This window comes from Brachyistius frenatus, unplaced genomic scaffold (assembly GCF_029030835.1).
Source record: "Brachyistius frenatus isolate BFR_SWC_R1_liver_20210118 unplaced genomic scaffold, ASM2903083v1 Contig_5, whole genome shotgun sequence".
Taxonomy (NCBI): Eukaryota; Metazoa; Chordata; class Actinopteri; family Embiotocidae; genus Brachyistius; species Brachyistius frenatus.
Window position 1 is genome coordinate 3,986,377 of NW_027210604.1, and position 25,748 is coordinate 4,012,124.

The following is a 25,748-nucleotide window of genomic DNA, read 5'->3' on the forward strand; positions in this document are numbered from 1 at the left end:
TTGTACTTCGCTGTGGTCTGCTGGGGGAGCAGCATTGGAGCCGGTGACACCAACAGACTTAACAAACTGGTTAAGAAGGCCGGCTCCATCATTGGCTACAAACTAGATAGTCTGGAAAAGGTGGTGGAGAGGAGGACGCTGAACAAACTATTGTCCATATTGGATAATCCTGTCCACCCTCTCCACCACCTGCTGCAGGGACAGCGGAGCACTTTCTCCAAAAGACTCCTCCAGCTCCGCTGTCACAAGGACAGATACAGGAGATCATTCCTGCCCACTGCAATAAGACTGTACAATAACTCACCTCTGGCAAAATCCATCACACAACAATAACACTGTTGATTGTGTTTCTTGGTTGTTTGTATATAATATATATATAGATATATACTGTACTGTATATACTGCACATTTTATATTATATTTATATTTTTTTTTTTTACTGCTATTTTATTGCTTTTCTATTGTTCTATTATCTTATTGCTTCTGTATGCTGCTGTAGCGAAAAAAATTTCCCCTCGGGGATTAGTAAAGTAACTACCTAACCTAATCTTTGACTGTCTACTTGTTTTAGGCTTCAAGTAATACACATACTGTATATATACATATGTACATTTACATGCATATAATGTTTCACTGACTATTCAACATTTATTACAGCCATATGATATTTTTGTATAGCATGTGAAAAGCGCAAGTAAGATTATGATATACATATATACACATATATATACACACACATATATATATATATATATACACACACACACACATGTATATATACACGTGTATATATATATATATGGCCTTCTTAACCAGTTTGTTTTATATATATATATATGGATATTTTTTATGTACTTATAGGAGGGTATTAAAGTGAGATTTGGCTGAGATACATTTTTATTAAATCATTATTAACAGATTTTAATTGAATATTTTACTTTAATCTTTGCAATTTAAGATAACACAAATGTACAGTATCTACAAATATCTCAAAGGCAAAAATGGATTTTTAAAATTAATAAAAAAGAAATGTACAGGTTCATCTATTATGAATACTTGAAACAAAAACAAAAACATACTAAAATCCCTTTTTTTGTGTGTTTGCAGAGACATACTCTTTTTATTATGAGTATGACATTTTCAAGCAGAGGCCTTAAAATTGGTTTGTTTTTAAAGGGTTAAGAGCTGTAAACAGAAGAAATGGCACTCAATAGCTAAATCACCATCTCACTTACGTCAGAAAGGCTAATAATCATAGTGGACTGTCCTGCTGCATCATGGGCACTGGTGTATTATTTCTAGCGCTACATGGACACTTTATCCTGTTACAAAGACAAAAGACAAACACGTAAACAAAACATGACTGGTTGTAATGTTCTGTGCAGAATGTGGGTCAAATTATATATATATATATATATATATATATTTATTTAAATATATATCAGTATACAAACCAATTGTAAAAATGAACTAAGGAAGCTAAAACCAATTGAGAAACATTCAGCAGAATATGATTGAGGTGAAATTAAGACGGCTTTAACATCATAGTGGTGACTAATACAGAGTCTTGGAAAAAGAGATGCTTTCGAGTATTTCTTAAAAAGCTTACCTTTCTCTTTGACGCATTTGTTGAAGAGTTTCAGGTAGAGGTTGTTTAAATGTCTCTGGAAGGAAAACAGCAGCAAAGGCAGCCACAATAGCCAGAGTCGCCAGCACAACATATGGCAGATGCTTAAAGTATGTCCCTAAAAAAAATGACAAGGGGGAAGTTTAGATGCGAGTCCCTCATGAGTGTGCATTTACAGTACGTGTGAATGTAAGTACATGCTAGGTGTTTAAATAAGCCTTAACTCGGGTATCACGCCCAGTCTGAAATTGTAGGTGCAGCTAATAAACCACCAAAATCACAAAGAAAAGTTTCTTAAATTATTATCTAAAGCCAGTTCACTCACTCAGACTTAACAAAAAAGGGGTAATGCAACTTCCAATTCTGGCAACAGTAGAGCAGGTTGCCGTGGCGGCGTTCCTGAGCACTGTCGGGTAAAGCTCTGCGGCGTAGGCAAACATCAGGGAGGCACCAGTGGTGAAAGCATATTTACCCATCAGCTCCAGCGTAAGAGACACAGTTGATAGTTCTAAAGGATGATTAAAATGTTTAGTTTTTCACTCAATACAACAGAGCAGAAACAATACAGACACAGATCAAGTCTGAAAAGTCCATGCAAGTTAATATCATTGCTGCATTTGTATCATGCAGCCACTTTTCACTCCAGTAACTTTATAATAAGGTCAGTAAATACATGCTTCAGCAAGGATTAGAAAACTCCCGACAGACGATGATTCAATGATTCATAAATTGATGCAGGTTGTATTGTGAGGTCTTCATGAATTATGCGTCCTATCTAATTGTAACAGTTGTACAAAATACCAGTATATTATATATTGCTTCATTGTTACAAAGACTTCATTTAAATTTAGAAAATTTAACAACTTTAGTCTCTTTAAACTTCACAACAGGGCTGTACCAAAATACAGTCTGGAGGGAAACGAAAGCAGAGATACAAAGATTGATTATATCTTTTGTCTGCTAACCTTCTGGCAACAGTAGAACAAAGCACAGTGAAACTGTTCCGAGCATCAAGGTGCAGATGACAGACAGCCTTCGTGTAACGTATCGCAGCGCCAGCCAGCTAGAAAGGTAAGCTGGAATCTCCACAACCGCTGAGAGGAAACAGCTGATGTAGGGGTCAGCATGGAGTTGGGTTGTATTGTAGCTCAGACTGTAGTAGGCAATAGTCAAAGTGAACCTGGGCAAATCAAAAAGATAAATAGCAGAGATGCCTGAATTGAATTTTGAAAATGATTCTGCATAAAAATAGCATTTAATGACACATTAAATTTCAAATCATGACCATCGGATCTAGGCCTGCACTCATATAATAAAAAAAAGCCCTGTTCCAGTAGTTCATTTACAATGTAGTATAATTTTATTACAAACTAGCAAGGAAGTATTTGTGCTAAGCTTGAGATCGACTTGATGGTCTTTACAGTAAACAATTCAAATGTCAAAAATGATTCACGCACTGACACCTCAGGCTGATAAGAGCCAGACAAGCATTGATAGAGGTATTTTTTGCATTAGTTAACATTAAATAATTCTCTTATCATTATTCTGTGGACATAAAAAAAAACAGCATCACTTGTATTCATTTGGGATTTAAAATTCAAAGAAAGGACACACTCATGATATGTTGTTTATACAAACGCTAAACAGTAAAGGGGCCGATACAGAACCTTGAGCAACTCCAGCGTTAGATATGAAAACAAGTGTTTCATTTGAGACGCAAGAATCAATCAAGCCAACTTGCAGCTCACCTCTGTGTGTAACGTACAATGTGTGTTGTTAAATTGGTAAAAGCATTTCTTAATCTTGTGTTTTCTTGAGCTGCAGTGTTTTGAGCGCTCTCAGTTACCATGGCAACTGGTCATAATGCAGTATGTCTCAGTGGGAGTTCATGGGGATTAGGTGTTTCCTCACCAAACCAAGCAGAGGATGAGTGTTGTGGTTCTGCTGCTGCTGTGCCTCAGCAGTTCAAAGACATTGTGGCGTTCCTTCAAGTGTGTCTTTGTTTCGTCGATCTGCAAGACACCAAAACCTCTGTCTCACCCCGTTTGTCTTTTGTCAGCAGCCTAATAGAGCGGGCGTGTTAAAATTAAGCATTTCTCAGAGGTGAATGAAGATTTGTATGTGTTTCTTTGAAGAGCTTTATCTCCTCTGGTTAGCCCCTTTGTGCTCAAAAACACAACAACTTGCATTGTAATCTTCAAAGACGACCTTCGGAGCTTGAACTTTGTTCCACTTTGCAGCTTTTCTCATTATGGCCTCGGCTTCATCAACTCTGCCCTGAGAAAGCAACCACCGAGGAGACTCTGGGATGAACCTGGCTCGTTATTTAAAAGAAACAGAAAGGTTCAAGCTGGATCAAACAACTTAAGACAATGACACAAAGACAGTGAACAAAGCTTACAGTACTTCTCTTCAGAAACATTTTAGTTATTTATTTATTTTTTTATTAATGGTGATTTATTTTTTATTTTTTATGTCTTATATTTGGTTGCAGACTGAAGATTAAAGGGCAACCGATTAAGTTTGATTTTAATGACAGGAGATCCTGCTGCAAAGTGCCGTCCACTGTTGTGTTTTCAACCGGTATGTAAACTTGAAATTTAACTTTTAAAATGACATAAAGAGCATAATGTTGGTAATGAGTGTTTCTCCTTTCGACAAATACACCAAGTGTCCAGATAAGTGTCACCTTAATGGTGAGGTAAATGCAATATCCGCTTCCTTGTATTGGGTGCAACCTACCACCAGAAGGGAATGTAGACCAGGCAGGGCACAGACGTAGCCAACAGGAGAGATTTCCAGTCCCTCAAAAGGTAAGCAGAGAGAGGCAGGATAAAGTAACCCACTGCAAAGCCTGAACATGCGCCCAATGATGAATAAAGGACACGGACATTGCCGGTCAAAACCTCAGCACCTGCAAACAAGGAGAAAGGAATACAAAGAGAGGGACTTGGTGAGCAAACACAGTTGACGTGCACAGTATTTCTATCAGACTGGGTCATCTGCATTTATTAAAAACAAGCCGACATACGTGTAAAACTATTGTGGTGTTGTGTACGGGATGAAATGTTCGTATGTACCCAGCACTAAAGCGGCGACAAAGTTGGACATCTGTCCCAGACCATTGATGAAGAGGAGGACAATGAACATAGTCCACGAAGCAGAGAAGACTTGAGCAAAGGTAAAAACTGTCTGCACTGCCATGGTTGCAAAAAGAACAGGTTTCCTTCCATATCTGTGGAGGAAATGAAGCATGAAAGCAAGTAACATGAAGAAAAATAACACCGAAGTTATACAGAAGCTTAAATTGACGTACATCCTACCATTGCGTATTGTATAGTGACAAAAATGCTAAACACTACCACTTCACATAATATTAACATTACGTAATCACCACATTATGTAATTACCACATTATGTAGCACCTGTGATGGAAATCATGGATATTTACCGATATACTGAACCGAGGACAGTAAGAATACACAATTTTACACAATCAGAGACGGGCACAGCACACAACAGAATTGGTGGTCTCAACTGTGTAATACAAAAGTAATATACCAACAAAAGAATAACCCACATCTTTTTCAATCGTGACTGTTGTAAACAAATGTGTATGTATAGCTCACCATTTCCTTCAAAAAGGTTTTTTAAAATTTTTTTTTTTTTTAATGTATATAATCATGCACTAAGTACCAAATTAACACATCTTTTACAAAGTGTAGGTACAAATGAGGGATTTTAAGTGTACATCAAACATGAAGTTGGCGTTTTCATTACCTGTCTGACAGCTGCCCTGAGAAGAACGATCCAAAAAAAATTCCCACAAATAAAACCGTGGCGGTGAACGGCTGCTTCCATTGTTCACTGCACACCAAGTCAAACTGGAAAAAAAAAATCCATACATTAACAGTTGGATGATGAAATACGTGCACAAGGAAACATTTATGTTGACGTTACAGATTTATTGCATTTGATACTTTATGTTCTCTCCTTTGCTAGTTTTATTAAAATGTCCTTTCTCTTCAGGCATACCTGATCCAAATATGTTTTTTCAGAAGGGGGCTGATGTTATTCTGTTTTCCAATCCCACAAGAGTACCAAAACCAACATTATCTTACATGCATCTGGCACGTGAAAGCAGTATTTTGCCAACAATCATGATATTAGCATCATCTTGCAGATGCGAGACAACAGATTTCTTTTTGTGTTATCTCGTATGTCTTGCATGCTTTAAATATTCACCCTACAAGCGCAATGAAACAGGCAAACGGCAGTGGCCTGTGTCTGACTGTGGATCCGGACTTGACACAGTAACACCCGAGATTACATTTGGGGGCTTTTATTTCTTAAGCCCTTGTAAACACTAATTACATGATGAAAACAGCAGGAAAGGAGGAAACACAAATTCCTGACTCCCCAGGCTGGAGAAGCAGGATGGATTAAAAAGGGTGTGCCTGTCCTGTTGTGCAGAAAGTGAATCCCGGTTAAGCGCATTGAACTGAAAAGGACTGTCGAGTTAATGACCAATTACAATGACAAGCATGAACCCACAATTAGAGAAGATGATAAAGTGACATAACATTACTTAAAAAACATTCAACACCTCCCTTGATTCAGGTGGCCCTATAGGTAAGAAGGTAAAGGTATAAAGAGGCAAAGGCAGGAAAGTGCTTTCATTTTTGTTGTTGTTGAAGAAAACCTTTCAAGAGTTATGATAATGAGCGACTGTTAAGGTGTGACTGACTGCAGCTGTGTTCACAGTCTGGTTCACCGAGCACACATGATGTTATCAGACAGATCCACGTGCACCAGGGAAGAGCCCTTCCCTAAATAATGCAGAATAAAAGTGGAGTACAGGGATATCCTGTGGGCGGCGACAAGCTGGCACAACTGTAACGTCAACATGTAAAAACAAAGGCTGTGAGACAAACAGGGATATGGTGAATAAGGATTTACGCTCACCTCAGAGACTATAGTCGACTGGTAGATGTCTTTGCTGTAGCTCCACCCGTCCACGCAGCCCTCCTGCTCCAGGTCAGTGAGGTTAACGTCCCTGCCAGGAATGTATCCCTGAGCAGAGAGATTTCTGACCACATCCAGTTTGTATCTGCTGCATCTGCTCAGCTCCCGTTTCCCGTTCACCACCTCACAGTCACAACGACATATACCCCTGTGATTTTGGGAAAACTGTGATGCAACTAGGAACTGACAAAAGGTGATTATCAAAATGATTCCATTGCAAAACTGCAGGTAATTTCCCCAAAACACCCCTTTTGAAACTTTGGAATATCTGCGATTTTGGTTTGTTGCACCTCGAGCTTTAACGTAACCCTCTTAAAAATGCTTTGAACAAATTTGACTGGCAACAATTCTTTTGACAGGGACCTGATCCGTGTGGTGTTTGTGACGTCACAGTCTACAGACCTACAACAGGTAAGAAATATGAGCTTTTGTGGCTTAAAAGTTCTCACATTTGGGCAGATTATTGTGATAAAGAACTATATGCAATTTTCCCAGTACATACAAATACGGTAAGTTATATTATTGGAATACAATATTTCAGGTTTGTAAGGGAGTCCATAAAATTAAGACAGAAATACTGTATTGATTTTGGGATATATTTTTCAGATCAGTTCTGTATACGTGTAACCTTGTTAGAAGGCGAGTTAATTCCCTGCAATTTTTCTTTTTTTTTAATCTTTTGAATATCATAACGATTATCTTTTGAAAAGAGCTGTGCCAGTGACTCACTTGTACCGGGATGATACTTTTACGCCAGTCTTCGGTGATGTTGATGTCAGATACCAGACAGTGATGACTTGGTATGTCGGCCAGGAAAACGAGGGAGAAAGTTCCAAAGCCATTGGGCATGATGCTGGCACAGAGCAGGAAGAAGACCATCTGCTGGAAACAGCCCCACTGACCCAGAAAAGCAATGGTGTTGTCATAGTCCTTCATTGCCAAATAATCCTCTTCTTTCCGGGTAAGCAGTTCTATCCACCGTCTTCCTGCAACTGTATTGTGCGCAAGCATAAAAGCCACGTTGGTGATTCATGGATGTTTTCGCAGCGTTTGAATAAGTAAATGTCACAATGTCCGCCCCAAAAAACAACACTGTTCCTGCTTCCTCCTTAAAACCTGTCAACCTTGATAAACCAGTCAAAGCACAAAGCAATAATTTAAACTAGGTCAGACACATGGGTTGTGTTGCTCACATTTAACTGAGATGTGGCTGTAAGAGCAAAACATAATTGCAGTGTTCATGAATGCTGGAGAACGGATAAAAGTCAATACAGTTTACGGAGGACAATTTTCCCCCAAAATAAAACTTAGAAGTGACGTGGAATACACGATTATAATATTTTAGTTCTTACAACAATTAGACCCGGCTTAAATGTTAAAAATAAATACAAAAATAAAAACTGAAAAAGTTAATAAAATGTTAGATGATAAACTAATATTGTATCTGAAAAAAAACAAACAAAAAAAAAACAACTAAATTTACAGGGGATGTTCAAAATATAAGTGTAGATCAAAATGGAAATTGCAAATTTATCTTTTTAATTACAGGGAAAATCCCCCTCCACGTTAAAGGACGTACTAAAATCTTCAGGCTTTAAATGGTTCGTGGTAGTCACTTACTCATCGGAAGCCCAAGAGAGAAGTGTTGCAATGTTATCAAACGGATTTAGTAGAAAAATGTAGGCCAATTTCTGAAGAAACAATTAACAATAATTCTTAAATACAGATTTAATAATGTACCAAAGAATCAGAATTGAGTTTCAAAACGATCCGCAGGCTTTGGTGTTTCCTTTTGAGTGATGCAGGGACACTTCATCCTCTTCAAGAGGAAAAAACAAATAATTGTTTGGTTTGGTGTTCTTCATCGACTGTAGGGACATTATTGCTTTCACAGCTATCCACTTTATCATCACCATCACAAGCTGCTGTGTTTCCAGCAAAGACTAATGTCACAATTATCACTTCAATTTGTATTGAAGAATGGGATTAATATAAGAGCTATTTAACAGCCTAAATTACATAAATTCTTGTTTTTCATGTCGTTTTTTTTTTTTTTTTTTTTTTTTAAGTCTCCGGTAGGAACTGAGTGGCGAATGCAGCAGACACAACAGCCAGAGTCCCCAGAGGCACATAAGGCAGATACTTAAAGTACATACCTATGGGAGTGGTATGGAAAAATGTAGGGTGAGAAGTCTCGGTCCTGTTTGGATTGACATACTATACCGAATGTGACACTGTAGACTGTGCTGATACGAAGAGCTTCCTTCCTTGCAGGTTAAATCAAAGATGACTAAAATACTACTTCACTCACTCAGTTGCAGCAAAAACGGTGCGGTGCAGCTGCCCGATCTGGAAAAATGTTGAGCATGTCCCTGCTGCCGTGCTCCTGAGCGCTGTTGGATAAAGCTCTGCTATGTAGGTAAACATCATGGAAATACTGGTGGAAAAGCCATATTTCCCCAAGCATCTCCAAGGCGACAGACACCTCCGGTAAAGCTGTAGGAGACAGAAAACTGGTCGTCCCAAAAAATGGAATGGAAGCATTCATGCACTTGAGCCCTGAAAAAAAAACTCTCATTTCGTAACGTATTTCTACGTGGGCGTCTCATTGTCACCACTTACTTGGAGGCACCAGCTGAATGACGGACAGGGACAACCCACCCAGGAGCATTGTGCAACTGGCTAACAGCCGTCTGGGAAAATACTGCCGTGCCAGCCAGGTGGAAATGTATGCTGGCACCTCCACCGCGGCTGAGATGAAACAGCCGATATAAGGGTAACTTGGGATGTGTTCAGGGACCGTGCATAATAGCCAGTAGTGAGAGTATACCTGTAGTCAAGGAGAAGATATAGATAGCGTAGATGTTGAGGAGAGAAGGTAATTCAGATACGTGTCAGTATTGAATAACCAGGTTATAGTGAGAGACAGTCTAGAATCTAGATTGCTGTGGATGAACTGGAATGACGAATGCAAACAAGACCTTATCATTCAAAAACAGTAGACCTGACCTTGTGGCTGAGTAAGAGGAACAAAACTGTTGTCAAACGCCTTCCCACCAGAGAACAGATAAATGTTCACTTTTATGGATTAAAAACTGTACTGAGTGTCCACATGCTTTGTTTGGATGTCCACATAACGATAACCATACGGTGTATTTAATTTTCTTTAATATATGATATAGTACATGTAAAGTGTGTAATAATGTGTAGGACTTGCCCCACTAGACAAAGAATGAGGAATTTACTCTGTGTAATTTTTCTCATGTTTTCGTGTAGCTGAAATTGTACTGCGAGTATTGGGAATAAACCCTGATTTAATGTATTGTACTGAGTGCTACCCGCCACCAGAGAGGGATGTAGAGCAGGCCAGGCAGCGAGACAGCCACCAGGAGGGATATCCAGTCCCGCAAAAAGTAACCAAAGAGAGGCAGCAATCATATAGCCGGTGACAAAACCAAAACACACACCGAGTGACGAGAACAGGAGTCGCACTCTGCCAGTTAAGATCTCGGTTCCTGCAAAGACAGAAACGTGGACAAATTAATAGTTTAATAAATCAAATATTGACCAGAAACTGTGATAACAGATACAGTAGAAGTTTTTTTCTTTCTAATACCAAGAATGAAAGCAGCCATGTAGTTGCCGATCTGCCCCGAACCACTTAAAAAAAAAAGTAAGATTGAGAATATTGTCCATGAAGGAGAGAAGACTTGAGCAAAAGTAAAAATCGTCTGAACTGCCGTTGTTGTGAAAAATACAGGCAACACGGTTGTATGCCTCCGTTAACCGGGGTCAAGATTCAGACACCAAGTTAAGTCTGATTCTGTTAGAACACAGTTGAACCGTAAATAAACGTCCCGTTATGAATATTGCTGGAAACAAGCTACGAGTTCTAAAACATGGATGTTTCACACACAACTTCAACCTAACAGAAGAGATGAACCCAATGATGAGGTTTTTGCAGAACATGATGTCACCGTGAAGTTGACCTTTTTGGATATAAAATGTCATTCGATTTTTGTGGGAACTTCATTACCGCGGAAATCCTTGAGTTATGGCCACAAATGTATTTTCTGAGTTCGCGTTGAAAATGGACGTTTGTGCCAAATTTGAATAAATTGCCACAAGGAATTGCTGAAACATATATCATGAGAATTGGACGGACGCACAGACGACCTTTAAATCCAACTTTACAGACAAAATATTATTTGAAAGTTTATTTCATGTTTTCTTGATGTGTAAAATATATATACATAGAAGTACAGCCAGTTTTTCAGCAGTTATGTCTTGATTGTTCTTTCAAAGCTGCAAATGAATTTAGCAATATGACCAGGCAGCATAATGTAGGTGGACACGTCACTTTTTGTGCACGGCTTGACTATGCAGCAAGCGTAAGAGGGAATACATAAGCTAAATTTGATCAAAAGCACATCAAATTTATACTTGGGAGCCGAGATAGCATAAGTAACGATGAACTTGCCGGATAGCATACGTTTTTTGATATTACAGTTAAAAAGCCTTTAAATTAACCCTAAATTGATGTAGAAATCAAGTCAGGACGTCTCGGAAAAGATGATGCCACGCCTTTTATATTAAAATTCAACTTCAGAAGGTATCTTGGCAAAATAATAGATCATGACACTGCGCCATTCAGGAAATGTAAGCATGATTGTGTCAGAAAAACACCAGCTTTTTACTGACGCCGACAATTTTCCTTTATCTGGATGATAACATTCAGCCAGTCTCGGGTCAGATTGACCTCAGGAGTCACGCAGTAGTGACTGGGAACGTCGGCCACAAAGACGATAGATAATTCTCCATATCCATTTGTGATAATGCTGGCACAGAGAAGGAAGAAGACAATCTGCTGGGAACGTCCCCAATGACCCAGAAAGGTCGTGGTTTCATCGTAATCCTTCATAATCGCAGAATTCCCTTGATTCTAAAACTACCACCACTACCTGATTTAATGACTTCACCTGAATGTGTCTTATCTACAATCTGGCAACGTGCAGTCAAATATGCCGTTAGCACTGTACCAGTAATTTCAGTCAATCTTTTTATGGCTCTAAACCCAAAGAATTGCAGCCTGGTTTGCAAAGTTACTGTGCCAAATGAAAAGAAATGAACACGCCGGTGGTGGCTTCAACACTCAAGAGGGTCATCACCCGAGTTCTGCCATAGCGATACCACAACACAACACAACACCCATAGTTTTAAAAAAATAAAATAAAAAAAAGAAGAAAAAAATCTGGAAAGAATAATTCAACAGGTGGTTTTAGTTCCAAATTGGCTCCACCACAAGCGTTGTTCTCTGTTCAGGCTTGTCTTGCTTGTGTGCCAGAAGCCAGTTATGGCAGTTTTTTTTTTTTTTTTTTAAATCAACGTCTCAATCTGGTTCAGATAAAGATTAAAAGCTCAAACAGTACAAGATCTAAATGTGCCCTGTTAATAACTCGTAAAGGTGTCACCTCAGTTGAACTCATTCAATACGGGCACGTCAGGAAAGGCAGATCTTATCTTAAAGAGATTTCTAAAAGTTAATAGTGCCACTAAACATGATCCTTAAAGAAGACAAAGACAGAAAGGGGAGAGAGCCTTATGTAACTTGTAATAATACAAGAATTAGCTTGAAGTGATGTTTTACTTTGGGATGCAGCATGAAAAAGAGGTGGTGATATATTTTGCAACCACAAATACAATCAGCTATCTATCACCGCATAGGTAGGTTAGGTAGGTTAGGTAGTTACTTTATTAATCCCCGAGGGGAAATTTTTTCGCTATAGCAGCATACAGAAGCAATAGATAATAATAGAATAATAGAAAAACAATAAAATAGCAGTAAAATAGCAGTAAAAAATATAAAATGCACAGTATATACAGTATATGCAGTAAATACAGCATGTTGCTGTTGAACGTGTCTGTCGTGCAGCTGACTTTACTTTAATAATACATCCGTACGGCTCGGCTGATTTCAGATCAGTTTGCCTTTTGACATACTTGTATTTTAGCTACACGACATCATTGCAATTTCATACAATGCAAGCTCAAATAGAAACTGTAAGTCGTTCTCCATGGTTTTTACATACGTCTCAGTAGTGTCCTAAAAGTAACACGGGCAATATTAAACTAAAACAATGACATGAAAGGACACAGACAGTTAACAGACAGAAATATGAAGAAAGAAAGGATGAGGAAGTGAGTCTTAGCTGTACATTACACCACGCTTTACTAAAAGTTAATCTTCACTACTTAGTAGCCAATCCCTTCCTTTCTCTGCCATTTTCTTCCTTTTTACTTCCTGTTTCTTCCACCCGCTGACTTTATAAGACTAGTGTGAGGTTTATTTCTAGTCTTTTCAGGACATATTTTTTTTGTACTTTTCTTTCTTTTCTTATTAAAAGCATTACATTTCTGAAGCAGAGGCAAACTTCTCACCAAAACCAAAGGTATGTAAAAAAAAAAAAAAAAAGAATTTCTACAAAGTACCGTGTTTGCCTGTAAGTTTGGGTCAGAGTTTTGTTAATAGTCAATGAAAGACATTTTTTTTCCTCTTTATGACGCTGATGTACCACACGTGTCCACCTTTCACTAGTTTATTAAAAATTGTTGTAAATGATTGTGTTTATTTAAGTGCCGTAAGTACAGGCTAACCAGTATTCATTCTGCTTCCACTACCCATAATTGATGCCCTCCAAGATCTGACCATGGAAACTCTGTCCAGACCACAGCGCGTGAAATTGGTTGTATCTACTCTCTGCAAAATCCCTCTCCTCTTTCTGCTATTGTACCTCTTTGTGTGCTCCCTGGACATTTTAAGCTCTGCCTTCCAACTAGCTGGAGGTAAGCTCACACAGGTGATTGTCAGTTACTCTGTAGACAGCATTAGCTCAGCTTGATTTGGATCTGGAATTTCAAGGCCGCTTCTCTCGTGGTTTTTTTTTAATTTATTTTTTTGTCTGCGTCTCCTTCCAGGCAGGGTAGCAGGGGACATCTTCCAGGAAAATGCTATCCTGTCTAACCCAGTGGCCGGGCTGGTGGTGGGGATACTGGTGACGGTGTTAGTCCAGAGCTCCTCCACCTCTACCTCCATTATAGTCAGCCTCGTTTCTTCTGGTTGTGAGTTAAAGTATTAACACAACAATATTAGTTGGTTTTTTTTCCGACAACTCACTTAAATGTTATCACTTGAAAAGACCTGGCCAGCAGACCACCACCTAGGTCCTGATTACCTCATTTATCTTCAATTTATATATATATATATATATATATATAATTAACCCTTTCTATATAGTGCTCGATGTGCGGTCAGCCATTCCCATCATCATGGGCTCCAACATCGGAACATCAGTCACTAACACCATTGTTGCTCTGATGCAGGCGGGGGAGAGAGAGGAGTTTGAAAGGTACAGCTGTGTGTATATATACTCCGTATGGGTTTCAAGGTATGCTTATCTTCAAAGTTTTTTATTCATGTTTTTGTAAATGCATTGATATATGTTCCAGGGCATTTGCTGGCGCTACTGTCCATGACTGTTTTAACTGGCTGTCGGTCTTGGTGCTTCTCCCTCTGGAAGCTGTGAGCGGGCTGCTGAGACGACTGTCACAGGCTGTGGTCGACACACTACAGTTCAGGAGTGGGGAGGAAGCTCCTGAACTTCTAAAAGTCATCACCGAGCCATTGACTAAAATGATAATCCAGGTACTGGGCCTGCTACATCCATTAGCAGAGGAACTATTCTGTTTTACTATTCAAGACAGATACAGAATCAAATTGAGTAGGGGCAGAGAAACAGAAAGCACAAATAGCGTACCACCCTGTGCTGATTGACTTTAGAAATGGTAAAAGCTTCAATTAAAATTGAAAAAAAAAAAAAAAATGGCATAAAAAGGAACGTGCACCTTCCAACCAGGTTAAAGAAAGAGACAAAAGTTTTCCATTAAAACATTACCTATTAAATAAACGTTGCATAATTATTCAACATCAAAAGGTTACCTATTTAACTGATTTTGCATTATTATCCCACTGCAGTTTAGTTGCAAACAGCAGCAGATGAAGTTGCTCAGGCTAATAACACTTAAAACAAAGTGACAAAGAAGCACCAAGGTTCAAGCTGAAAAAAAATCCAAGCGCCCCTTTAAATAAACCTTTCAGTTTGTGGTGAGAACTGACTGTCTTAGCTAAAAGTAAAACTGCCGCCTTGCTCACAAAACCTCAGACAATTGATGGCGGTAATAAGCGTTGCGCGGTGGAATAATAATGTCATAACATGATTGTCTCCGTGTAGCTGGATCGCTCAGTCATTACAGCCATCGCCACGGGAGACCAGAGCATGAGAAACAGGAGTTTGGTGAAGCAGTGGTGTCGCGCCACAACCGTGAAGGTACTGTTACAATGTTCTGAATGGTGACGGCCCATTTCTTTGCGCGCGTATTCACCCTTTGGATGTACTAAAAGACATCAGTCATCTGAAAGTATGTCTAAGGCCAGGTCGGTTATGCAGATCACGCAATGTTCCACTATCACCCATTGCAGTTTGCGCCCAAATGTGCACCCATGGGCGTGTTGGTGGTATAATGACGTGTGAGGAGAAGCATTGTCGGTGCATTGCCATCTTAAAGTCACCAGAAAGCAAATTGACCCACTTGACCAATTGCCTCAGTCTGCCTGTTTATGATTATTGCCGACAGGTCAATGAAACATCCTGGGGAGCACACAACCTTTCAGAACAAACACAGAGATGTATGGCCTTTTGTCAGGTTTTCAACATTTATGTGATTTTTGTTGTTGTTGTTGTTGTTGTTTTTTTTTTTTAATGCTATCCTCTCCACTCCTACATTTTTCCTTCCATTTGTGTTTTAATCACAACATTGCACTTGTGCGTCAATAATCAAGCATCAGCATTCACTCCCAATGAAACATCGATGAGTAAGTTTCAAGTTTTGACAGCTGATCTTAGCGCGCAGTATAAATTCTTTGCTTTCCTTGCATCTTTGTAGTTCCATTTGGTTTCTTACTCCGACAATCTTGTCCTCTCCAACATTGTCCTCACGACATATCTCTGTCTCTGTGCTCAGGCAGGCATCCATTTGTGGACTCCTCTTTGTCAGACGTGGCCATCGGTCTGATCCTCCTGGCTTGCTCCCTGCTGGTCCTGTGCAGCTGCCTGATACTGCTGGTTAAACTGCTGAACTCCTTGCTGAAGGGTCAGGTGGCCAGTGCTATTAACAATGTCGTAAACACAGGTAATGCAGGAATAGGAAAATACTAATTGTACAAGCAAAATTTGTCATTACCCTATTGATCATTACCATATTACCAATTACCATATATGTGCAAATTAGACTAATGATCTCCAAAACCCTCTTTGTATAACGTATATAAACTGTTTTTCTTTGCCTATGCAGTCGTGACCTTGCAGCGGCAAGTTTTATTGTTGTCGCACAATTGTGCCAGTACTGTCTGTCCTTGTGTTGTCAGTACTCTCAGTTCCTCTTATCAAGATGAGCAGAAGCCAAAAAAAAAAACTCCCGAGGAGAAATCACTAAATATGACGAGAGAACAGCTGTTGATCCCGTGCTGAGATAAATTGCATCTGTGATACCCGTTACTCTTTGCTTGATAAATTACACAAAGGCAACTCTGTTGTTAAATCAACTAATTTATTCAGACTTCCACGACATTAAGTCTAGATAAATCACAGCTGAACCCACAGCTTAAATGGTCCCAATTTAAACATGATCTCAGATTTAGACCCATTTCTTTTAGAAGCTCTTAAAGTCCAATTAGCAAGAGCGTAATAAAATATACAGTTTTAACCACGTATGATTTAAGCTGTGTTAAAGTCTCTCTCCCTTACTGTCCTGTAGACTTTCCCTACCCGTTTACCTGGCTGGCAGGTTATCTGGCTCTACTAGTGGGAGCAGGCATGACCTTTTTGGTTCAAAGCAGTTCTGTCTTCACATCTGCCATCACTCCGCTCATAGGTAATACACACAAAACTACACAAATGATTTAGAATTTGGATTTTCTAAATGTCTGAACTCAATGCTAACTCATACATTGTACCTCTATGATAATCTCTTTTGCTGTCCGCTTCAACAGTTATACATTACCAGCTCGCTGTTTTTACAGCGACATGCAGCACATTAGCTTGCTCTAGTACAGCATTAACAGGACTGCCAGATCTCACTTTAGACCATTTGTAAAAAAAAAAAAAAAAAAAAAAAAAACCCATCTTTTACGTATCTAGAATGTATGTGTATATAGAGTCACAAAAAAAATATATATCTACGTTTCTTTTATGATCTGAGCATTTTACAATTTAAGATGAGTTCACAAGAACGAGCAGATTGTGATTGTTCATGATACTGTGACCTCTCAGGGATTGGTGTGATCAGTATTGAGCGAGCCTATCCTTTGACCCTGGGGTCCAACCTCGGAACTACGACTACAGCTACACTGGCAGCACTGGCCAGTCCGGGAGATAAGCTCGCTGCTGCCACACAGGTACACACATGCACTTCTATGTGTACCTCTTATCTTTGTGAGGACAAAACAGGTTCCCCAGCAACTTGTTTAAAGTTTAATTATCAGAACTAAATGCCCCCTTCCTATCTTAATTCTGACCTGAACACTAAAACCAAGTCCTAGCCATCAAACAAGCCTTTTGGAGATCTGTCCCGAAAGCAAGGAGGCTTCTCCGTTCCCATTTTCCTCCTTTCATACAGAATGAGTTGTCATTTTTCTCAGCTTGTTAAAAGTGTTCTCCCCGTTTGACTCAGTCTCCTCTACTTTTCTCTTCGTCTTGCTCTTCTGTCCGCATCTTTTATCTCCACCTCCTCATGCGTTTCAGGTTGCTTTTTGTCATTTGTTCTTTAACCTCCTTGGGATCCTGCTGTGGTATCCGATACCAGCCACCCGCTTCCCCATTCGCATGGCCTGTGCCCTCGGCAGCCGCACTGCCAGGTATGGTAGGCAATAGTTACGGTTTTAAATTACTTGCAATGGTGACTGATTTTAATAGAAGTAAAAAAATAAAAAATAAATAAAGTAATTTCACCCTGGATGAAAGAAATGATGAATATAACACTCACGTGTCCAGGTACCGCTGGTTCGCCATCTTGTACCTCCTCCTCTGCTTTCTGCTACTTCCATCCCTCGTGTTTGCTCTCTCCATGGCTGGCTGGAAGGCGATGACAGGGATCGGTGTACCAATCATTACGGTGCTTATATCTGTTGCCACAATAAACATCCTCCAGGTGCGCAGACCTGGTTGTTTGCCAGTTCGATTTCAGACCTGGGATTTTCTTCCTGTTTGGATGACCTCACTGCAGCCCCTGGATGACCTCATCACCAGGGTGACCCTGTGGTGCAGGCACGGGAGAGGTAAACATCGCTGCTATTTTTCTAATAAGAAACCATCTTACTCTCTGTTGCAGACAGTGTGACACTGATTTACCATTTTCTTGTATCCTTCTCTGAACATCGGCTCCTCTCCGTGTTGTATTTTTGCTTCTAGGCTGGAGTTTTAAGAAAAGAGATGGTCCGGTAACACCTCTGGAGGGCCCGACTGTCAACTCTGAGAGAAGAGAGGGGGAGAAAAGGAAGGAGAAACGGCAAGACCAAGAGACTGATGAGAGCTGGACACAACACAGACGATTAGACAGTTGTGAATGTGCTGATTTACAACATATTGAGGGAAATACGGCAGCCGACAAAACAAGCAACATGACTTCAGAGAACAGCAGGCATCGCTCGGCAGCAATGTGGTCCACGAAAAACAGCCCACACTCAAATGACGTTAACACTCAACTGCACAGCACTCACTTGTAAAGCAATTACCTTGTGTCAGACATCGACACAACGTGTCAAATTGCTTGAATATATTTATTTTTAGTGACTGATGTATTTTTTTTGTGTGTTTTTTTTTTTTATCTCATGAGTAAATAAAACCCTAAACCAAAACTAAATCAAGTGTCAGTGTCTGTTCAAGTCTGCTTTGCTGCAAAGTTAAATGCAAACCAACTAAATATAGTCTTCAAAGTTCTGTCTAGGTCTCTTTGAGCGTGTCAAATAAGGCTCTATGGCTGAAGCAGTGACAGGAAGAAAAATTTAAAAAAAAACCAACTGCGGTTTGTAACTGCCGGTCTCACAGTTTAATTATGTCGTACCTTTCATGCCTGTGAGAAAAGTTATGTGCTCCAGATGTTTGTCAGTAGCATGTGGTATCTACAAATGCAGGTCTTTATTCCTTCACATGTCCATCACAGAAATACATGAAGTTACAGAAACGATCCACTTTCTGCACCAAAGACTTGAACAGGACCAGCAGGATGTTTATAAATGCAAAAGTAGTGAATCTTTGCACTTTGTACAACTGTATAGTTGCGGGTGACAAAACCACTTCCTTGATTCTTCAAAGAAAATTCACCAGAACATAAACCCCGCCATCTGTCAGTGGAAATTTTACAGCTCAAAAGACATCGAACTATTGTAAATGTGGTGAGTACCAGCTTTAAACTGGAATCCATGCATGCAGAGATTAAAGGACAGCTGATATTTCACATGCCAAATAAATCCAACGTGATTAATTTGATAAAGGATGGCAATTACAGGATTTTCAGAAGAAACTAACGTCACACTGAGGCTACATAAAAAAATACATAAATAAGTCGAAAGGTATCAACAATGCAACATAAAAACTCTGTGCAGGTTTGATTTTTTTTTCAATAGAAAGCTCGGCTACACAATACAATAAAAAATAAATAAATAAATAAATCAGTAAATGTTGATTTCATCCTGCCCGTCCTCTTACGCAAAACATTTCTAATCAGTATGTCGTCCTTTAGATACCATTTCCCAAACTATCTGTTCCGTATGCACGACAGCAACCAAATGTTGACCCCTTAAAATGAATACAGAGTAATGTCAAAATATGAACAATACTACAGTGCCTGTTCATAACCTGTAAGAAGCAAAAGTCACACCTTGTTTTTTATGTGTGTGCAGGTGGCTGCAACACTCACGTCTGCATCTGAAATTGAAACTCACCTCTCAAAGTGAAAACGTTTATTGCCTGTATACATTCAGGAACCAAGTTTCTCACCCATAAGAGAAGCAGCTGGTGTAAAAGATGGAACATAACGACATTTCAACACGTCCTTAGAAGGCACGCATACTTCTGCAGGGGCTACATAATAAAATGAACAAAAACTAAAATGAAGAAACAGCTCGCTCAAAACTCAAGACGAGTTAACTACCAAGATAAATAAGAGAAAAAAAAAAAAAAAAACTAAAGCGGCTGCACAAAACGCAGTATTAAATTTAAAAAAAATGAAAACATAGAAATAAAAAGAAGAAAATAGCATGCAAGTAAGATTGAATAATTTGAAAGGGTTCGATTATTAAGTCTTCTCTTGAATGTATTTATACGAGTACGTCCACATGCAAGATGCATTCTAAGATTTTTGTATTTTTCCCATAGAAAAGTAGTAAATCTAGTACTTTGTTCACTTGCAGGTTGTGGGTGACAGCAACGGTGACTGTTTTCTTGCATCTTTTCACATGTGTCAACACCAAGAGTAAGAGCATAAAGCAGCCTTCTCTCTGGGGAACATTCACACACCAGTCTTGAAGGGCAAAGGAGACATCACAGCACTTTGAACGCAGTAAGACACTATTTTAGATCTACGCTGATAGCATTATGGTTATGATTATGGTTTCATCACTTGTAGAAAGTCTGACAGCCTACTTTTTACTGCTTTTCTAAAACGGTTTGATTCTGCTATTTATATTCAACAAATCTAATTAAATATTAAAGTTACTTTTTAACTTCAATCTAAAAACCGTCTGAGTCCTCGCCTGCACTTCAACCTCGTCTGAATCCATTTTCTGCTTGAACATGAAGAGCGATTGTATTAAAATGTTAACATCTCTGTGTTACAGAAAGACAATGATTTCCATCTACATCATCATTTCAGTTCTGGGAACAACAGCCCTGACGAAAGGTACTCTTCAGTCTAAGTGTGGTGTACAGAGGATTCATCATAAACGTGCAGTCTTTATTTACAATATAAGTAGAGACTGTCGGGTTTTGATTTTGCTTTTCCAACTAAAATGAAGCGCACCACGTTGATTTAAAACATTTTGTTAATTTTAAAATTGTATGAATATTTTTCAACCTGGACTTCACATTAAGCGTTCCATCGTTTTGTTTCTTTTAGGTTCTATTGAATGCAATTTCACGGAATCTACCGAACCTCGGGAGTGTTTCGGAGCAGCAGGAGATTCGCTGATTTTTCATCTGCCAAAGAGAGACACTGTGTTGGTATTGAAGAAGGATGACAAATACAGGGTTTTACATAGAGATCAACATGGGATTTTGACGCTGTATGATGAAAATGGGAATAAGTCAGAACATACCAACAATGTAACATTGAACCTCGGTAACGCCAATAAAAGACACTCTGGAGAGTACGTGTTGGAAGAACACCAACTTGATGGCCAGTTTCTGAGAAAAGTCAACGTGCATCTGGAAATACAAGGTATGTTTATTTTTTTTAAAGGAACGAAGCACACACTGATAAACTTGGCCAATTTAAATATACGTTTAATATCTACTGAAACTGCACTGTTAATGGTAGAAATTGTATGTTTTGGGGTTTGAGAGCGTAATTATACTGAATATCCAAAATGGGCAAACACAAGTTTGGGAGTAAAGATTTGTCATAAATCTATACGTTCAGTTAAAAAAAACAAAAAACATGTTCCTACAGCAACTGGGTATATTCAGCAAAATGTACTCAAACAGAAGTAAATGGCATATGTGCCGATGACTGTATTTTTTCAGTTTTGCAGATTTGGGGAGTTTTTGGGGAGCACTCAAAAGTCGGAGGGCTCAGAGGAAAAAGACATTCAGGACTTTGGCTATATGGAAAATATTTAGTATCAAGACTTAAAACATTGATGGTTTTGCCCTTTAATAGGATTTAATAACAGGGAAAATATAGAACATCTCCAAACCAATTTTTTTTTAAACACGTTGCAAAACATCCAATAAGATGGAGTTGGTTTGTTGTTCAAGTTCCAGGATACGGCTGTCAAACCAATTGTGAACTATCAAAAAAATTTACATTTTTAATGGTTGCTCTGAAATCTGCTCCAGCTCTAAAATATTATTTCATAATTGTTAAATTTGTGTTGTATGAAGTTCATATATGACTACATTTCTTTCAGCTCCAGTTTCAAAGCCAGCTGTGTGGCAGACGTGTTTGACATCAAAACAGATGAAGGTCGTTTGCTCCACTGAGGGAGACGATGTCAAGTTCATTTTTATAATGGATGGTCAGTTACTGATACAAACCGGAGAACATAACCAGTCACTGAGCAAATGGACAGCTGGAGACACCAGTGTTTCAAATGTCCGCATCAACTTACATGGGCAGCTGACTGGAAACCTGATGTGTCGAGTTTGGAACAATGTCAGCAGAGATGAAGCAGTTATTCAGCTGGCAGCCTGCGAAGGTAAAAATAAAACTTTGCTTTCTATATTGGTAATAATACACTTCATTATATATTTACCTGAAAGGAACTTAAATATTTTAAATCATTACAATAAATTAAAATATAAAAACAGCTCATATTTTTCATCCTCTGATACGATATATCTCTCAGGTCTTATGAGGGACAATTGTCCATCAGACACTTCAAATTGTATTATGTCTTATTTTCATTTTTTAAAGCAATTGCACATCGACTGGGACTGTTATTTTATGTTGAACACCTGATGGAAGATAAAATAACTGAACTAGAAATGTCTGAGGGGCATGTTACTATGTTTAACATTGTCTTTATGATATTAAATCTTGTTTGATATTTGTTCGTGTTTTGTTTCAGCCGTCCCTGTTGTGATCGTGCCTGCAGTAGCCAGTGTTGCCGCTCTCTTTCTTCTTGTGGCTTTGAGTTTTGTTATATTAAATACTCATAAAAAAACAGGACCAGTTGCTGTAAATGAAGGTGAGTCAAATATCTCAAATATTGCTTGAAACATTATATATATATATATATAAAGAGATGTCTTCTGTGAGAGAACTCAAACACATTTAAAATCAGTTTTTAATTTTTCCAGAAAGCTCTGAAGTCATCTACGCAGATGTTAGAGTGATGAAGAACAGCAGAACATCCAGACCCAGCTCTCATCAGCAGTGAACATAATTCAATGGTAACTTCATTTGTTATCTGGGATCAGTCTTCCTGACAAAAAGTGAACATGATTACCAGATGCAAAAAAAGTTTTGTTGTATGATAAGGACACTTGTTGCAGACTACTTCCACTGTAAATAGTTTTATTTTCATTTGTTGAAAATTGCCATTTTAAAATGTGCTTCTCAAAAATAGCTATGATTTATTTTATGCCATTTCTCTTGCAATGTGAAACATTGTCGCACATTTTTAAGACAATTTTTTAAAACCGGTGTTTTGTCCCATTTCTTTTTTCAAATAAACATATTGATGATAATAATGAACATTTTCTCTTTTTTTATTTCTAACAAATTATGATCCCAAGATCAAATGGGATGAAAGGATGACTATTTTGTATTGTTTCCATGATGAGAAAAACAAGCAGAGGATTTTGATTTACATTCAAATTTGCACTCGGTGAATATTAAAAAATGTCAACAATACAGAGAGTAACGTTTAACATCTGGACGGTGCACAAAGAGGAGAGGAGCTGCACGCGTGCGATGATTTTAGACACAAGATGGAGCCAAAACTCTTCACGTGACAACCATCTTTTCCATTTTAGTACGACTGTAAACACTGGCTTGGCAGCACCTCAAATGTCATGACAAAGTCACGCCATTCATAAATGCGTCCCCTTCATCAATTTCAATGAGCTCTTTGCAGCAGCAGCAGCAGAGGTGCCAACAAAAGTGTCTCAAAAACACAAGGTCGTGGTGCAAAACCTGAAACCTGCTTACAGTGAAAGCTGACTGCCAACAGTTTGATCATATTCAGGAAGGAGAAATTCAGGAGATTCAGTTATGCTGAGAAAAGTTCATGAAGCCTGATAGCCTCCGGCGCAATTGAGGAATGTCTATATACAGTATATATAGTTTGAGCGATGTGTGTGCACAAATGCAGTGAGTGAGTGTGAGCTAGTTTGCAGGTTTTTCACGACGGCCTTGTGTTATTCAGCCTTCAACGTTGGCACCCCTGCTGCTGCAAAACATATCGTATTGAATTAAATGGAGAAGATGCATTCGTGACTCGAGAAACTTAAGACATGACGGTTCTGGTGCTGTGCATCAATCCAGTATTTACAGGAAAACGGCAGTTTTTCTACATAATACTGAATCACCATATCTCTCTTTTATTCCATCCTCTACATCGGTGACTTTTTATTCAGAAAGGACAGAACATCCATCCATAACGCTTCGTCAGTTATTAAAGCTAGCGTCCACTAGATATAACCACTTTTGTTAAATCTTTCCTTGAGTCACTGCGGACAAATAGCCACCTCCTTGATTCTTATTACACAATAAGACAATAAACAAGCCCGTTGCTGACAAATGTACAGGTTAGTCTTCCAACAGCCAGAAAGAAGAAAATCCCATTTTGAATGCGGCGCGAGGTAATCAAACCCACAAGACGCTCGGAGTCTTTTGTTTTCACATGTATATTGGTTGGTGATTTAACAATGCAAGTGCATGGCTGACATCTACACAATCTGAAATCTCTGCTACTAAACAACAAAAAAAAACAGTCAGTACCACAGAGCATGAAATATGTGCCACAAGCAATGCAGCGATCGCCACTGACCACACGATGGGGCCAAAGCACATCGCAGTTTACCAGGTAACCGTCAAGAAAAGAAGTCACTATAATCAGTATATCTAGTGCCTTTTTCTTCATCGTGTTAATTGCTGTTGATTTAAACCCGCAATGTGATACGGAGCATTGTTTTCACCCAAACTGTTAAATCCTGGTCGAGCGCCTAAAGCACACATCTACCCGTCTGAGTGGAACAAAACTGCGCTTTGTGTCAACAACAAATTGTACATTCACACTCAAATTCAATCCTTAGCTTTGATTTCATGAGATTTAACTTATTCGTTGCATCAATGTCTGGCAATGGCAGCTTCAGCGCATCGTTTTCTTTGGTTAATTTCCTTTGTCATATCAGGCAAGAACGGGTCGTCACACATCAGTTGTATATCACCAGAACAAGCAACTCACCACGTTATGCCATGACAAGGAATCCCATTCTGGTTGAGCTTTATTGAAGAGCATGTCTGTCAGTCTTTTGGGCTCAAGGTGCAACTGAGGAAGAATAAACGAGAGGATGAGAAGGAGAGGAAAGGGGATGTTTCACGGGTTAGAAATGTTAACCCTGCAACATCTACTCACTCTCGCGTCGTTAATTACTCTGTACAATACTGCAGCACAAACCCCATCGTTCTACTTATCTTGTGCTGCCGCAGTTTGACACTCCGAGTTGTCGTGTCTCTCCAAATGTGCTTTTTTTTTTTTACAGGTCTTTCTCTGTGTTTAGCTGAAAGCGCGTCACATCGTCCATTGTTTCTTTTACAAAGATTTACCGTATTTGTGTCCTTTATTAAAATAATATTTTTTTTCCTAATGTTTTCTAATCCTTGTCAATGTAAAATAAATATACAAAACACCACATGAAAAAAAGACTTGGGCACTTTTCTTTCATTCACGCCGCCCTTGCAATCTTATATTTGTGGTTGTGTGTTTCCAAAGGGGAATTTTCCATGAATAACACGATCTTCAGTTTACCATCTTTCCATAAGCACTATTCCGCAATTTATCCCAACATTCACTCACGGCCACAATATTTGAAATTGACTTTAAACTTGGGCCATGTGGAATAGCACTTAGGGCTCCCCAGCTTTCTCTCTGCGCTGCTCTCGTTCACTCGCCCCTCTGTGTTTTTTATGGGGTGACTGGAAAGGAAAAAGAAGGAGGGCTTCCCCCTCTGCCTTGACGCCCCTGCTTTGAAAACATGTGGCCTGGGAGTAATTGGGTTACAACTGCAGCCGTCCAATGAGTTGGCCTTGATTTTGGAGA

The 25,748-nt window shown here is 39.0% G+C and overlaps 2 protein-coding genes, 1 long non-coding RNA gene and 1 pseudogene across 4 annotated transcripts; 2 read left to right on the top strand and 2 right to left on the bottom strand.

The window, feature by feature from the left end:
- Nucleotides 1-888: 888 nt before the first annotated feature.
- Nucleotides 889-9,349, bottom strand: LOC138632056 (organic cation/carnitine transporter 2-like). Of its 2 annotated transcripts, XM_069717340.1 has the most exons (12): nt 8,809-9,349; nt 7,382-7,644; nt 6,593-6,775; nt 5,408-5,511; nt 4,708-4,862; nt 4,370-4,541; nt 3,815-3,941; nt 3,539-3,639; nt 2,593-2,807; nt 1,953-2,135; nt 1,610-1,745; nt 889-1,322 (listed from the first exon to the last, which is right to left on the bottom strand). In XM_069717340.1, exons 2-12 carry the CDS (start codon nt 7,586-7,588, stop codon nt 1,253-1,255), a joined length of 1,653 nt encoding a protein of 550 aa, XP_069573441.1. In that variant the 5' UTR covers nt 7,589-7,644; nt 8,809-9,349; the 3' UTR covers nt 889-1,252. The 2 variants fall into 2 exon arrangements, with proteins under 2 accessions (XP_069573441.1, XP_069573433.1); XM_069717332.1 differs by lacking the exon at nt 8,809-9,349 and having other exon boundaries at nt 7,382-7,964.
- Nucleotides 8,493-9,535, bottom strand: LOC138632287 (organic cation/carnitine transporter 2-like; annotated as a pseudogene).
- Nucleotides 9,536-12,855: 3,320 nt separating this feature from the next.
- Nucleotides 12,856-18,602, top strand: LOC138632290 (sodium-dependent phosphate transport protein 2A-like). Its single transcript, XM_069717769.1, has 12 exons — nt 12,856-13,495; nt 13,628-13,771; nt 13,947-14,058; nt 14,159-14,354; nt 14,941-15,036; nt 15,344-15,395; nt 15,731-15,898; nt 16,523-16,639; nt 17,038-17,162; nt 17,509-17,621; nt 17,758-18,041; nt 18,175-18,602. Exons 1-12 carry the CDS (start codon nt 13,360-13,362, stop codon nt 18,486-18,488), a joined length of 1,857 nt encoding a protein of 618 aa, XP_069573870.1. The 5' UTR covers nt 12,856-13,359; the 3' UTR covers nt 18,489-18,602.
- A 1,577-nt stretch (nt 18,603-20,179) lies between these two features.
- Nucleotides 20,180-23,117, top strand: LOC138632301 (uncharacterized). The gene is made up of 6 exons (XR_011311805.1): nt 20,180-20,323; nt 20,601-20,662; nt 20,879-21,199; nt 21,891-22,178; nt 22,551-22,670; nt 22,783-23,117. It is a non-coding gene; the product is annotated as an uncharacterized lncRNA (long non-coding RNA).
- Nucleotides 23,118-25,748: the final 2,631 nt, after the last annotated feature.